Source organism: Drosophila guanche, unplaced genomic scaffold (assembly GCF_900245975.1).
Source record: "Drosophila guanche unplaced genomic scaffold, DGUA_6, whole genome shotgun sequence".
NCBI classification, from domain to species: Eukaryota; Metazoa; Arthropoda; class Insecta; order Diptera; family Drosophilidae; genus Drosophila; species Drosophila guanche.
The window spans coordinates 2598408-2613856 of NW_022995751.1; the positions used below are offsets into that span (position 1 = coordinate 2598408).

The 15449-nt window shown below is 39.9% G+C and overlaps 1 protein-coding gene across 24 annotated transcripts in view; it reads left to right on the forward strand.

The window, feature by feature from the left end:
* The window catches only part of LOC117587308 (glutamate-gated chloride channel), a 46371-nt gene that overhangs the window by 25666 nt on the left and 5256 nt on the right, over positions 1-15449 (forward strand). For 5 of the 24 annotated variants that reach the window (XM_034277911.1, XM_034277905.1, XM_034277908.1 and 2 more), the window contains exons 4-15: positions 125-1291; positions 1613-1633; positions 2317-2405; positions 2964-3038; positions 3320-3384; positions 3467-3687; positions 4950-5032; positions 5922-6059; positions 7458-7610; positions 10239-10453; positions 12334-12384; positions 14013-14597. In XM_034277911.1, the coding sequence (XP_034133802.1) occupies positions 135-1291; positions 1613-1633; positions 2317-2405; positions 2964-3038; positions 3320-3384; positions 3467-3687; positions 4950-5032; positions 5922-6059; positions 7458-7610; positions 10239-10453; positions 12334-12384; positions 14013-14597 (2853 nt within the window). In that variant the 5' untranslated portion in view covers positions 125-134. Of the gene's footprint in view, positions 1-124; positions 1292-1612; positions 1634-2316; positions 2406-2963; positions 3039-3319; positions 3385-3466; positions 3688-4949; positions 5033-5921; positions 6060-6511; positions 6665-7457; positions 7611-10238; positions 10454-12333; positions 12385-14012; positions 14598-15449 lie in introns of all 24 variants that reach the window. The other 19 variants (XM_034277906.1, XM_034277913.1, XM_034277910.1 and 16 more) reach the window with 19 other exon arrangements.

A 15449-nucleotide genomic window follows, 5' to 3' on the forward strand; every position in this document is an offset into this window, starting at 1 on the left:
GATTCTTATTTTAGATTTTGTTGCAGTGGTAATGGCTTTTGCAGTGGCCTAATTAGTCTTCAGCCATGATTGCGAATTGATTTGTGTATTTTAATGGCTCTCTCTCTCTCTCGTCTCTTTGCAGTTGTCGTAACATGGGCTGCGTCTTTGAAGCAGCCAAAGAGCAGCCCAACAAAAAACCACAAACAAGAGCCACAACCCACAACAAGCAACTGAGAAGGAATCAATGTGGTGCCAGAAGAGAAGCTACAACGACAACGACTGGAGCAGGCTGGGCCACAGCGGATACAGTCACACAAGTCATAGAAGGACTGGCGGGCGGTACAACGACCACCACATTGCGACCAGCTGAGGACATCAAAATCAAGGATAACTATCAACAAAATCATAAAACGCAAACGCAAACGCATACCGAAATAGCAGAAATCGTAGTCGAAACAGAAACACAAACAGAAACAGAAACAGAAAACGCCAAACATCTAAAAGCGGGAACTCGAGTGCTTTTAACGATACAACAACAACATCAACAGCAGCCCCAAAAGAACCCCAGTCAAGTGGCGCACAAGGACAAAGACGAGGACGAGAACGACGAGTTGGCGACGACAAGCGGGACGACCATTGTCGTCGATAGAGAAGCAGTCCCATCAGCTGCAGGAATCGATATTGTGGCAACAACGAAGCAAACACAAACACTCTGCCCCAATTGTTTAGGCCACAGCCCAGAGATAAGCAGAGAACGAGATCGGGATCGCGATGAGCAGCAGCTGCTGCGTCAGCATCGTCGACGGCGACGGCTACATACGGATGCGGCTGCGGAGGCGGTTTGGGGCAGGATTAGGCCCGGCCTTGGCTCCACGGCAGTGGTTGCTGCCACCCTGGCTGGCATTTCAACGCTCTCCCTGCACGAGATGCTGCTGCATGCGAGAGCTGCCCTAGCGACCTCACTGCAGTGGCAGGAGGAGCAGGAGCAGCAGCAGCAGCAGGAGGACAACGAGGAGCAGGAGCAGGATTCACGCAAGCAACCACTAGCCTATCAGCCGTGGCAGGACACATTTGCCGCCGGCATTCTGCCCGCCACAATGTCAGCCGCAATCATAGCCAATGTCAGTGCAACGGCCGCTGCCACCTCGGCGGCTGCCTACCAGTATCTGGGGCAGCACTACAAGCACTATAGCCAATCGTTCAGCTTCTATGCCGCCTCCAGTGTCATCCTGATGCTCTGCTATCTGACCAGCACATCCACAGCTGCTGCCACACAGTCGGAGACGGGTGCCCTCGACAAGCATCCCATGTAAGTGCCGTGCATCCGCGAAACTCTGCGAAAACCCGATCCAAAAATCCCCTAAAATCCCACCATATTTAATGCATACACAGTGACACTCCACACACGTTTCTTTTTTTGTTTGGTTGGTTGAGGAGTCCCTCCATCCCCCCGACTATCAATCTATCTATCTTTCTATCTATCTATCCATCTATCTATCTGTCTCTCCCCCACTCTCTCTATACACACACATATACATACATCTACATCTACGTATCTCTGTATTGCCTGGTAACCCTTACAACAACACGAAAAAATTTTCTATTTATTTTTCTTTTGAAATTCTTTCAGTCATGGCATCGATTGGTCGAAGTAAGTTATTGCACACCTCTTCCTCACACTCCTGTCTCTCTCTCTCTCTCTATCTCTCGCCCACAAAAATCACAAAAAAATGAATATCGAAAAGAGAAAATGCTTTGGACAACGAGATACCAAACAAAAAAGCGAGAATTTTCGGTTTTATCTTTTTCTCCAATTATAAACAGAATATTTCGTTTCCCTTTTTGAGTTTTTATTTGACTTCACCTTTAAGGTAATTGGGGTTCAGTTCAGTTTCTGCATGCAAATCGAAAACCAAGTCTATTATTTGCCATTAAAAAAATAAGCTTCTAACCGAGTCTTCAAATACTTCCAAAGTTGAGCAAAACGGTGAACTTTGTAGCCCTAGTATGGCTTAAAGTTGTGCCCAAGTAAAGCTTCTATAACTCTTATAATAATATAAGAACCCTCTGCTTGCTGTTGTAATCTTTTAATTGGCTTTGTTGTTCAACATACAATGTTCCTACTATCCCTAACACTAACCAACCTGTTTCCATCTATGAGCCACACACAAAACTGTTGTACATAGATACATACATAATTACATAGGGCTATAACAAATACATATTATACGTATATATTTTTGGACAATTACTCGTACTAACCATAAAATGTAGATCCCTTTCACGTCTCTAAACCCACCCATTAAAGAAATCTTTTTATTTTACCACACACAGATTCGACGAGTCCAGTTCGGATAAGGAGATATTAGATTTACTGCTTGAGAAGAAGCGCTACGACAAACGATTACTGCCGCCTGTAAATGGTAAGAAGTTCATGACACACACCAAACCATTTCCACTTGTGTTCCACTCGTTCTGAACGTTACGTTTCCAATTTGTCTGAGTGTACATCGGAGTAGAGTATAACAATAATAACAAGCGATGCGATGCAGTTTCCATTTTGGCTTTTGTGTCTCTGGCTGGCATCGTTAAGAATTTTGTGGCAAGTGGAAAGGGGGATCCGTGACACTCTCGGTTCTTGGCAGACAACAGACAATCGTCTGAAGAGGAGCAGGGGCCCGGGCAACGCTGCATGGACCCTATAAAATCAATTAAACTTAATGGGCGATGCACAAAGGAGATGTACTGTCTGCTGAAAGGGGTTTGGTTAAACGTGGGGTGTCATATTGCTGGTAGACCATTATACTATAAATATAATGTAATTACTTTTCTTCCGATATGTTTATGCTATTGGAAAATCATTAAAGACATTGCCAAAGGGAGGTCATAAAAGTTAGGAAATCTAAGACAAGTTTACCCAGAATATATTTCAAAAATGAATTAGCAAATTGTTGTAGACAGTTTCCCATTGCATTTTACAGATGAAGACTTTTGCTGTGGTTTGCAATCGCCCGATATGGCAACAAATCAAAATCCACGGAGACCCCACAATCGCGGTTGGTGTACAAATCCAAAAGTTCCACATCCAAAAAAGCAAAAACACTCTAATTTTTGTATATTTTTGTTTGTTTGCTTAAATAGATCTGTAGCCATTGATTAACGCTCATTTCGAAATCTGTTTTTGGCCCATTTTTGGTTAATTGAAAACTTGGTTTCGTTTTCTTTGGTTATTGTTTCGATTGGCACATCAAAATATTACATTTTAGAATATATTTCATCTATGGATATTTTTTAATAATTATTTTCCTTTTTTTCTTTTGGATTTCCCATTGAATAGGCACCCTGACGGTCAACGTGAATGTGCTGCTCCTGAGCTTAGCATCACCCGATGAGAGCAGTTTGGTAAGTCTCAGCCCACAAATAAACCCAAGCGAACTCCGTTTAAGATTCTAAATGAAGTAATGCTTTGTCTTGTCTCTTGCAGAAATATGAGGTGGAATTCCTATTGAACCAGCAGTGGAACGATCCACGATTGCAATATGGCAATAAGTCTCATTATGACTTTTTAAATGCTCTGCATCATCATGATAGCATCTGGACGCCGGATACGTATTTCATTATGCATGGCGATTTCAAGGATCCCATCATACCAATGCATTTCGCTTTAAGAATATTTCGGAACGGGACCATTACGTACGCAATGAGGTGTGTGTCCTGTCCCTGTCCATGTCCCTGTGTGTGTGTGTGCGCTTGCCCAGATTTGAATATGAATGAATTTTTTATACAGCGCGAGACGAGGCCAGGAGGCAGGCTAAGCGGCTTTAATGGCGCCAGAAAATGCAAATTCTTTTTGCTCAAAGTTCATATTCATTAGGGAGAGCAGCGGCACAAGATGACAGCCAGAGTGCGGAGATATTTTTTTGTATTCCCTCTTTCCTTTTTTTTGGCTGTAAATTTTTCACAATTTTCTTCGCTCTAACTCTGGTTCTGGCTCTGACTAGTGGAAATGTTCAAAAATGTTAGAAAACCGAGCAAAGGGAATAGGAACTCTGAACTGTGAAAATATGTAAGCTGCTTGCTGGTAAACATACGAGCACCGAGGCAGTAATGAAAAATAGCACAAGAAAATGGGGCAGGAATATGAGTAGAATGTAAAAATGTATGCAAATATTTGGCCAGGTAAAATATCCCATCTCCATCCTGAACAGGTGAACAGAAAAAATACCCCAGACAGGTAAGAGTAGAACACTCGTTCTCGTTCTCGTACGTTGTTTGCTTTCGTCCGGGATGCTGTAAAAAAAAAAACAGAGAAAAAAGAGAGCACTGTGCAGCAGTTGGATGCTCATGTTTGTCTTCATTTTGCCCGCTCTATATCTACCTTTCTCTTCTACATTTTCCCTTTTCGACTCTCCTTTCCGACTCTGTTCCCATTTTCCACGACTTGTCTACATTTTTAATTCAACAGAACTTTTCCAATTGACTGCATAGCGCAAAAGTGTCGTCCAGCAATTAAAATAAGTTGCAGTTGCCATTTACTATCCCTGCTCTGGCTGTAGCCCCCACTGTTTGCATGACCAACAAGAACAAACGTTGGAAAAACTTGCTCCAAATGGGGCAGGAGGAAAAAGCAGCACAGATAGAGAGACAGATAGAGGGAGGGAGAGAGTACGGCAGAATAGGAGAATATTATGAATTAATGCTGGCAGAACAAAGCGTTTTATTAAGTGGCAAAGACAAGCAAGGCATGAAAGTTGCCCTCTGGCAAATCCAACGAATTATAAGGTCAAAATGTTTTATGATAGATTCGAGTCAAAGCTGCCATTACAGGTTAAAGCAAAGATGATTTATGATTTGTGCCGAAAGTGTAAGACAATTGAGCTAAATAACACAAATAAGAGCTTTAATTTCTCGTTATGGGCAGAATTTTGTTTTTCCTCTTTTTAATGTTTTCTTTGTACTCTTTTCAGACGTCATCTGATCTTATCCTGTCAGGGCAGTCTACACATATTTCCATTCGATGATCCCAAGTGCTCCTTCTCCATGGAAAGCAGTAAGAATAAACCTTTTCCCCATTATTATGCCTCACGATCCTACCTCAAATAATTGAATTAGAAATATAATTAAGAGAATGAGTGCTGCTTGAATGTGTACATAATATGAAAATGATGGCAAAGTGTTGAAAATCAACCAGAAGATGAATTGAAGATGCTGTTGATGATGATTCTCTACACTGTTGTGGTTCCTCAGTAAAGGCGAGAGCGTGTTGACTGACACTCAAGGGAAATCTTTGCCTGTATCTGCATCTTTCAGTCTGTCTTTCGGTCGGTATTTGTTCAACAATGGAATGGAATGAACAAGAGGCTAAGGGGGAGGCTGAGGCGGAGACAGGCTAAACGACAAAAGCCGACAAAGTGACTAACAAGGCTGACTGCCTGCCAAACTCGTCAGAGAGACAAACGGACAGAGGGACATTTCAGCCTTGTTTGATGTTCACCAGCAACGCTTTTCCAGGCTCCTTTTGTCTTTCACATTGTTTTCCGAAAGTTTCTTCCGGTTTGTTTCCACCCAACCAACAACCCACCACCTATGCCCCACACACAAGAACGTGAACAACATCGTAAATTACTTCGAGAGGCTGAGTGGAGGATGTCCTTGCCGAGATTCTCATCTGCTAGAGGAAACACATCGAAGTGTTTTGCTTTTTGCCTGCTGCCTTCATGTCGTGGCTTGTTTGTCAAATATGATTTAATTTACTCCCCACATACACACACACCAGCACACAAAATGAGAGTTCACCCATTAATGTCATTAATTAATGAAGGGATCATGTACAAGGGGGAGTGTATACATATTTACATATGTATAAGTATGTAAGATTGCAATTTAATTGGTTCAACCCTTTCTAAATATTTGTTCCCTTTGTTTCATCCAAAAAAAAGTTTCCTATGAGGAGGCACAGATCAAGTATGTTTGGAAAAACGATGAGGATACTCTGCGGAAAAGTCCATCGCTGACCACATTGAATGCGTATTTGATTAAAAATCAAACAACGGCCTGCGATCAGAATAGCTGGAGAGGTAAGTCCTCGGAAACACCAAGCCAACAAATCTGTAACTATCTTTATCTGTAACTGTACTTGTATACGTATATTCTATTTTATTTATATATTGGCCAAAAGAAAAAAAAAAGAACCAACTGAGTAGTCCTAGTATTTTTCTGGTACAATGAAATATTCTTTCTTATGCTACCGAAACAACTTACAAAATGGCATTTCTTTTAGGTTTCTTCTTAAACAATTCTTTGGCTTGGCTTTTGAACTTATTCTTGTCTTGATTTACATTCCATTTAGTGGTCTCAGACCTCGGCTAGGCCTTGCTTTTTATACTCTTAGCAAACCGTAAAAAACAAAACCGAAAACGATAATTATTAATGGTATAATCTTTGTCTACCTTCCCACTCGCCCACTGCCTCTCTATAAATGCTACAACAAACAAACAACCAAAAAACCTACAAATATAATGGTCCCTAGGGAACTACAGCTGTCTTAGGGTCGATTTAATTTTTACCAGAGATCGTGCATTCTATTTCACCACCGTTTTTATACCCGGCATTATATTGGTGACGTCGTCCTTTATTACATTCTGGCTAGAATGGAATGCAGTGCCAGCTAGATCGATGATAGGTAAAAAAAATGCCAAAATCCAAAACACCCACAAATAATTGAATCCATAACAAACTTTTACCCCTCGCTCTCTCTCTCTCTCTCTCTCTATAAATCTCACATTAAACCAATCAATAAATCAACCAAATATTTATACTCGTATTCTTAAGAAAATAAATCAACTAAAAATCAATTTTGTACGCCATTGACAATTGATTTACTTTCCCGCCTTTGCCTTTTCGTAGAAATTTGCTCTTTTTTCGATTGCCATTGCCCTTCTGTAATGTAATTTGTACAACTTTTAACTTATGATTTTCAACCATCTCATTTCAATGCCCACCAAACAAGTACTATCTTTAGCAGTAGCCAAGCAGTGCCCACCAAAAGTATGCCCACACCAGACCACACAAGTTTTGAGTTTTGCTCGTAAGGTTTGCTCTGCATGGATTCTTCTGTTCCTTGTATTCAAATTGAAAACCCCCCGAACCAAATCGAAAGCCAGCCCCAAAAATATCACTTCAATTACTCCGTTATATCGTATTATCATTTATGTTCTTATCCAGAAGTATCCAGCTCAGCGAGAAGAGGTCACAAATAAAGAATAAGGAGTCAAGGCTAGACTAGGCTAGGATATATAACTTTACCAATTATGGATGTGTCTCTCTGTCTAGTTCTTTCCATCTACTTGTGTACAATATCCCACTTACTGTCTGTCTCTCTATCACTGTCTCTGTCTGTGTGTTTTTACGTGTGTGTGCGTGTGCTAACCTCTGGCTCTGAATTATACAATTCTGGGCCAACTCGTTTCTTAAAGGTAATTACAGTTGCCTACAGGTCGAGTTGACATTTACCCGTGATCGTGCGTATTATTTCACAACCGTTTTCATACCTGGCATTATATTGGTCACCTCGTCGTTTATCACATTTTGGCTGGAATGGAATGCAGTCCCAGCCCGGGTTATGATCGGTACGTAACAACCAACAAAAATCAATAAAAACAAACTAAAATCACACAACAAAATCAAGAAACCAAATTCCAAATGGAATTAAGTGTTAAGACATACAGAAATCGTAGTCTTCCAATAGTGAAAATGCTCGAGCATTTTAGGCGCAGTTCAAGTCCAAATTTTAAACACAAGAGACAATTGGCCAACAGAGTATTAATTATAGAGTTATTCTAAGTCTAATAAATGTATAGAACAGATTAGGTTCGTATCATCCGAAATCAACTTTTGCTAGCCATAAACTTTAATACTTTAATTTGTACCCATTGCTACGACAGACCTTTATCCTTTATTTTATCATTTGTAATTTCTGCCTATTCCTGCACTCCGTATTTTGGTAAAAGTAAGCCCCAAACTGCTCTGAGAAGTTTTGCATTGCATGAATCTTATCTTTGAAAATCTTTACTTCAACTAGGCAGCTTTTATGGAGCTCTTTTCCTTGGCAGAGGCTTTGGTATAACTTTATACGAACCATAGACTAAAGCACTCTACATCGATTATGCTAAAATCTGCATCTCGATTTTTTAAATCAATAGTTTAAAGTTTTTTCATGCTTATATATAAACATTGAACCTTTAGAAATAAACAAAGAGCAATAAATAAACAAATAAATACGAAGCTGAGCTATAAAAATAAGGCACGAGGTGATTGCCTGAAAGGCAGACGTCTTGGGAAGAGATGGACTCAGAAAGCAAAACCCCTGAGAAAGCCAAGGCACAACAGACACACACATGTACTGTGTACTGTGTACTGTGGCTAATGTAATTATTATGCAGATATCCCCAAGCAAAAGCATCCAAAGAAAACCCCAGAAAAGCTAGAGAAAGAAGGCTAAACCAAAGGGGAATGTCAACCGAGACATCAGATGTTGTTGGCAGCCTGTTCCATGGACACGAACCGAGACATGGACACGACCATTTCGTGGTATTTGCTTTGCCTGCTGCCCTGTCCCTGACTGTGGAATGATGTTGATGACGATGACGTGGAGAGTTGGCCACATCATACGAGTACATGATGATTTATGCATAAGCCATATGGCCCACATGGGCCAGGAACAGCAGAGTGCCTCTGCCAACTGCAGACCCAAGAAGGAGAAACCATAGTGTGGAAAAGGAAACATGGACTGGGAGCATTATAAAGAGCTTAAGACTTTACGTGACTTTAAATTGCAATGTGGAATTGTTTGGCTAATTCAATTTGGTAGCTGCCATTGTCTGCTCACACAAGCAGACACACAATCAGGCGATATTCCACTCACAAAAACCATCTAAATAAATAAACAGGCAAAAAATGGCGTAACAGCGAAATGGCTGACAGCAAACGATGGCATTTTGTTAGTCAAATTGCTGACGCGGCGCATGCAGTCCCAGATCCAGTTCCGTCCTTTTGGCATCAAAGACCAGCATCCCAGCATCTTCTTACCTCATTTGTGACCCGCTCCAGTCCTCGTGTCTCCCCCCAAACGAATCATCTGAGCAGTTGAGTGCATCATTGAGATTTTCCTATCGTGGCAGAAGGAGAAGACGGGGTAGACATTGGGCAAAGGCAAATTGAAAATCGATGAGGGTCGTGAAGGCAACCAACCGAATGCTGCAAGTGCACCAGTAAAATGTTGCAGCCCTCAGCCAGAGTTTAAACCAGAGCAGCTACCAAATTGTTGACGCAACTAATTAGGCAATTAAGATTGATTGTGTCCCATGCTCCATGGCTCAATCTGTGAATTGAATTTTTGTGTTGTGCAGAGTCTCGGCAAGCATGAGCAGAATAATTAACATTAAATGAAAGGCATTACCCTCCTTATCCCCCCTTCTGATTAATTGCACCGTAGTGCTTGCTGCAAATAAAACAAAGGAAATCTGGACAAAGCCATTTGATAAATGAAACAAAGGTAGTGCTTCACTACATATAAAGAAGATAATTAATGGTAAAAATGTGAAATTGTAATCAAAATAAAAAGGAATGGTTGCCAGCGAGAGAGGATGTAAAACAGAGATTAATGATCAAATAACAACTGGAAAAACCTTACAGAATAATATTTAAGTACCCATATCAGATGCATTAATAGCACATTGAATCTAAAAACAAAAACACTATATAAAACCAATTAAAATAATTGAAAATGTATATTAGAAAATGCAAAAATTACTAGGTGCATTCCACTCGAAATGATTTAATAGTCGTAATTATATTTTCAATATTTCCCTTCATTACATTTTGTAGTATTGTTTACTTTTAGAGCTTTTTGCACACACTTTCTGAAATATTAAATCCCACATTTAATAACATTAATGAGAGCTCCTGTCATGCCTGCCCTGAGTCCCTCGGACCATTAAACACAAATTATAAACCATTGTACATATGCCAAAAACTAATTACAAAGCCCAACTAAATGCCAAAGACCATACTTCCTGCTGTTCGGAAGTACTCCCAGTCCCTGTCCCCAACCCCTGCCCATTCCCATGACCACGCCCATGCTACATTTATCCGCCCCTAAGTATGCAACGCTTTTCCAATTACGTGTCAAATGGCTAATGCAACTTTCTGTACCATCTCGCAATCTCGAAAATCTCCAACGAAAACGATGATGGCAGGCGTGACAACCATGCTGAATTTCTTCACTACCTCCAACGGTTTCCGGAGCACTCTGCCGGTCGTCTCCAATCTGACGGCAATGAATGTCTGGGACGGGGTCTGCATGTGCTTCATCTACGCCTCCTTGCTGGAGTTCGTCTGCGTCAATTATGTGGGCCGTAAGCGGCCGCTGCACAACGTCGTCTATCGGCCGGGCGAGAATCCCGTAACACAGGTAAATTAAATAATAATTTCATTTTATTCACACCCCAGTACCAGTCGTTCCCTCCTTTAATGGCGCTATGGCTGAGAGCTCTTAGCCCCCGAAAAAAAACACAAGAATAAAAAACAGCTAATTTCGTATGCATTTTGAAAGCAATTAAATATGAATTTTACATGAGTGTAGCGTACAAAAAGCCAACAATATAAAAACAAACAAACAAAACAAAAACTAACAGCAAACAAACCAACAAAAATAAAGCTACCAACAAGCAGAACACACCATGAACACCTCAACAAAAACTACAACAAACATTTGTATAAGTTCAACCAGTTATTTGTTCTCTCTTTTATTTAAGAAGCAAGAAACACCTGCTCCCAAAAGTCATACCAACAATATATATATACTCTATAAAAACTTCAGTCAAAATCAATTCGATTATTGCCATTGTGTTGAGTCCCCATTTCTCAGTCTTTACCTCTGTCTCTGTCTGTCTACTTTCTCTATCAATGTGTGTATCTTTTACCCAACTATTTCTGTACTGTCTCTTCTAATTTCAATTAAATATATATCTATGTATGGTTTTTAGTTAATATAACTCTATCAATTCCCATACCAGCATTGATATCCCCCAATCAACAACAACAACAAAATGCTCGCTATAATAATTCACTTTGTGTTCATATCCCGAATATCCTTCCCAACTTAGCATTTTGTATATCAATTTTTTTTAACTTAACAAATCGTAAACTTTTGTGTCCTATATTTAAAAATTAAAAACCAGTAAAAGAAAAAACACAAAAATAATAATACGAGTGACTTCAAATGAATCTTACGATTTGATTTTTTGGTTACCCAACACACATTTGATTGAATTTGGTTTTTGTCCTCCTTATACGTATTACTTATAAAAGGAATTGTCAATGTATGTGTATTAATTGTGCTGATGCTCAGTTGTATTATTTTGTTTGCATTTTTATGAACTTTTAAGGTTAAGTTCGAGGACCGAAAACGCCCATCAAAGTGTTGAACTTACTCTTCACCCTTTTTTACAAACCCCATTTATTTTCGGATCAGTTTTAATTATTCTGTATAAATGTTGTATTATACAATTGTTCGTACGACCAACAAATGCGTTTTTTCATCTCCAATTAGTTTTGCAAATATTTAAACTAAATCCAAAAAAAATAATATGAATATGAATAATAATTAGAAATTAATTGAAGCGTTTTACATGCCAGTAGGTAGGTATGTATGTATGTTCATTTACTCGTATATGTTTTTCTTATTTAACACCCACAAAACAGACAACAAAAAAAGGAACCAAAAAATGAAAGTTTCCAATAAAAACAGTAAAATAAATACAATATGCATTTTGTTTTTGTGTAGGCACTTTTCAAATCTAAGAATAAAACATTTACTCTTGCACGTTAAGCATTTTATTTTCGTTTGATATGATTCAAAAGTTTTCAACAGCCAGCGTAATTTTTTGTGGAAAGTGGTGGCATATTCCAATAAAAATCTCAAATTCAAATACGCTTCTCAAAATCAGAGCAATCGGCCTGGCAATCCAAGTTATATGCCACTCATTAAACACTCAATTCATTCATTGAAAAATGTATAAATACAAAATTCTCTCCCAACAAAAAAAGAGAACCGAAAGACGTAAGCCAAAACGAAAACATTGTTCCCAATTTTTGTGATATGCGAATATTCGATGCTAATGCCACCAGAAAATTTAATTTCTTATCAAAAAATAGCCGCTAAGTGAGAAATGAACAGAACAGGAAAAAATACAGAAAAGAAAACTAAAAAACCTAACAAAAAAATGACAAACCAAACCAAACTTAAAGTGTGTTTTGAGTATGAACATTATTTTGTGTACATTTTTGCAGCGTCTTCCAGCAGTACTAAGCAGGATCGGAGTAATTCTTGCAAGTCCTTTGGTAAGCTATCAACCACAACTCATGCACCCACTCCACCTCCGCCCCCAGATCCCCCTAAAGAAACAAAACCGAACAAACCAAAAAACCGAACAAAAAACTAAACCTTAAAAACTAACAATCAAATAGCAGCAAACAGCAACAAAACAGAAACACACACAACCGAATATTCCCCTGTACAACTCCAGCCTCCCCAATTCCTGTACTTTTCCTCTCCAGTCAGCGAAAAGTAAAACCCAAAGAAAAACTTATGAAAAAAAAACAAATGGCATGCGAATTTCGCTTTGATGAAAATGCATTGAGAAATGTTTTATTTCGATTTCGATTTTGGTTTTTGAGTTTCCAGAAACTACATTGTTTCATTTAATTTTGGAAGCCAAATGGGAAAACCAATAAAATTAACAACAATAACTATGATTAAACCTAAATAATTTACTAGTAGACTCGCACTCGCTTTCAATGTATATAATTTCATACTTAATACATTAATTGTTTCCAGTGTTTATTTCTAACAATTTTTGATTTATTTCAACCATAACCGAACGTAAAGTACCGACAACAAGAATCTCTGCATACATATATGCTTCGTATGATTATTATTGAAGTATCCACACATAAATGACAGCCACAAGAACCAACCAAATCAAACCAACCAACAACAACAGCAGCAACAACAACAACAACAACATATAACATATTAAAATCCATATAAAGATATATTCTTTATGTAAAACACACTTTAAGGTCACTTACAGTTGGGAAAAATGTTACGAGAGCAAAACTCTGACAGAAAACAAAAAGCGAAAGCAAACAATTACCAAATATTATGCGAAAAATAAACTAATAAATATATTATATATACATATATTCGGCTATGAATCAATTTCTGTTATTCGCTTGATTTAATTTTTTAATTTTGGTACACTAACTTTGCAACCCAAAAAAATCAAAGAATACATTTAAATGAAGTTCCCTTTTATTGGTTTTATGACACACGCCCTTGCCTTCCTCAACAAAAAAAAAGCCAAACAAAAAGCTCTATTGCCGGAAGTGTTGGCCAAATATTATTTATGCTAGTACCAAATTGTAGCTGAAGTGCAAGTATTTCTTATTTGTTGTGTTGTCTGTGTATGTACAATGCTTGAAAGCCGTTTTTTTTTTAGTTTAGGCGTATAGTTTTTAGTGCATTTTGTTACAGCATTTTGGTGTTGTATGTGTATGTGTATGTGCTCTACTCTAGATATGCTCCTCAAATACATTTATGTTATTGTTAACATCAGCAATCTACATACCACTATTAACACAAATATTTTTTGAGAAACAAAATGTGCACCGAAATATGCAGTTCATTAGGTGTTTCAAGCGGTGGGCCTATGGGAATTTATCAAGGGGAGCTTTAACTAACCAAAACACGAAATACCTCGAAAAATATTTCCCGAACCGTGCCATAATCCAGCGCTTACGTTCATCAATTAACTCAAATGTGGCCTTCAATTTACTCCAACTAAAACCTTATGTGTTTAATCTCTTCGAATCATATATTCTCGATAAACCACAAAATACAAAACAATCTACTTTATACCAACCCCCCACCAACTGCCCCATTGAACCACAACCTGCCTGCCATGTAGGATATAATCGATCGAGAATTTCATGCTGCTTTGTCCTCCGAAAAGGCCAGCGCCGTTGCCACACCTTCCATGTCAATGGCTGGCACACCGGCTGCCTCGTCGTCGGCGGCCACACCCGGCACGCCGCGCACTGTGGAGGCTGTGGAGGAGTTCTTTGGCGGCGGCATGCGCTGGCAGGAGGCACATGGCGGCATTATTGGGGCGGCTGTGCAAAATATACGCGCCCGATCCATCAAGCGGAAGGCGGCTAGAAGTCCATCGACATCCACATCGCCAACGGCTGCCACTGAGCATATCTATGAGGAGCCAGGTGTCAGTGGCACTGCTGGCCCAACCAAGGTCAAATTCAAGGATGATCAGAAGGAAGACTCACAGAAGGAGGAACAGGAGAGCATTGCATCCTCGCTGCGTCGCTCGGTGGCCACCAGCACCCCGGCTCTGGTGGTACGCATAGAGGCAGAGACGCAGGCGGAACAGGATATGGAAATGTTGCAGTTGCCGCAGAAGCCACCACGCAAGAAGCCATCCCGCTCCAGTTCCCCAGCTTCGGTTTATGCTGAAAGCGGTGCTGGTGGCATGGAAACTGTGAGTAAACTGTGGACAGGAATGCAGAGCTTTCCCGAGACTAACCAGAAAAGCCCCTTCCTTCGTTTGTCGTTCTTGTCGTTGTACAAACCCAACTAATAACTAACAATAACAATGTAAAAATGGGGAAACAAGAAAAGAAAGAGCCAAAGAAAGTCAGCTAAAAGTTAGCCGAAAAGGCATCGCTCTCTGGGTGCAGCCCCGCCATCCCTCCTAAACTTGATTGCCTGCGGTTATTTTGATTGCCATTTGCCAAAATATACACAAATGCACTCAAAAGAGCACCCAAAAACCCACACACACACACACCCCCATGCCCACATGCCCACTCAAAGTTTTTCGCAAACTTTCAACGAAGGAAACACTCAGAGTAACTGCATTAGACACGAGCAAACATGAGAAAACAATGGAAATCGAGCAATTAGGAAGCCAAATAGAATGTCATTTAGCACCTAAAACGTCAGCTGCTGGGGAATGACTTTATTCCTTCTGGAAGGTAATGCCTCTGTCGGCTATCCACACAAATCATCTCCTATCAAGATACCGAGCCAACAACTGCAATCGCATAAATCATTCAACTTCCGCTGGAGAGAGTTCAACCAAATCAAACCAATCACAAGAGGCGGCCCAGGGGCAACGTCAGGACCCACCCATCATCTAGATAAGAATGCAGACCGGCGCAGAGCAGAGCCCCTACCTTCAGTAAAGCAAATAAAACCGACTCAAGTGGCCTTTTGCGCTGAGGGAACGCTTTTCCAGTAAAACTACTTACTCGTAGTTTATGGGAAAATTCTGCCACGCTGACGACGACTTCCGACAGCACCCAGAACCGAGAAGAGAAAGAACACCATC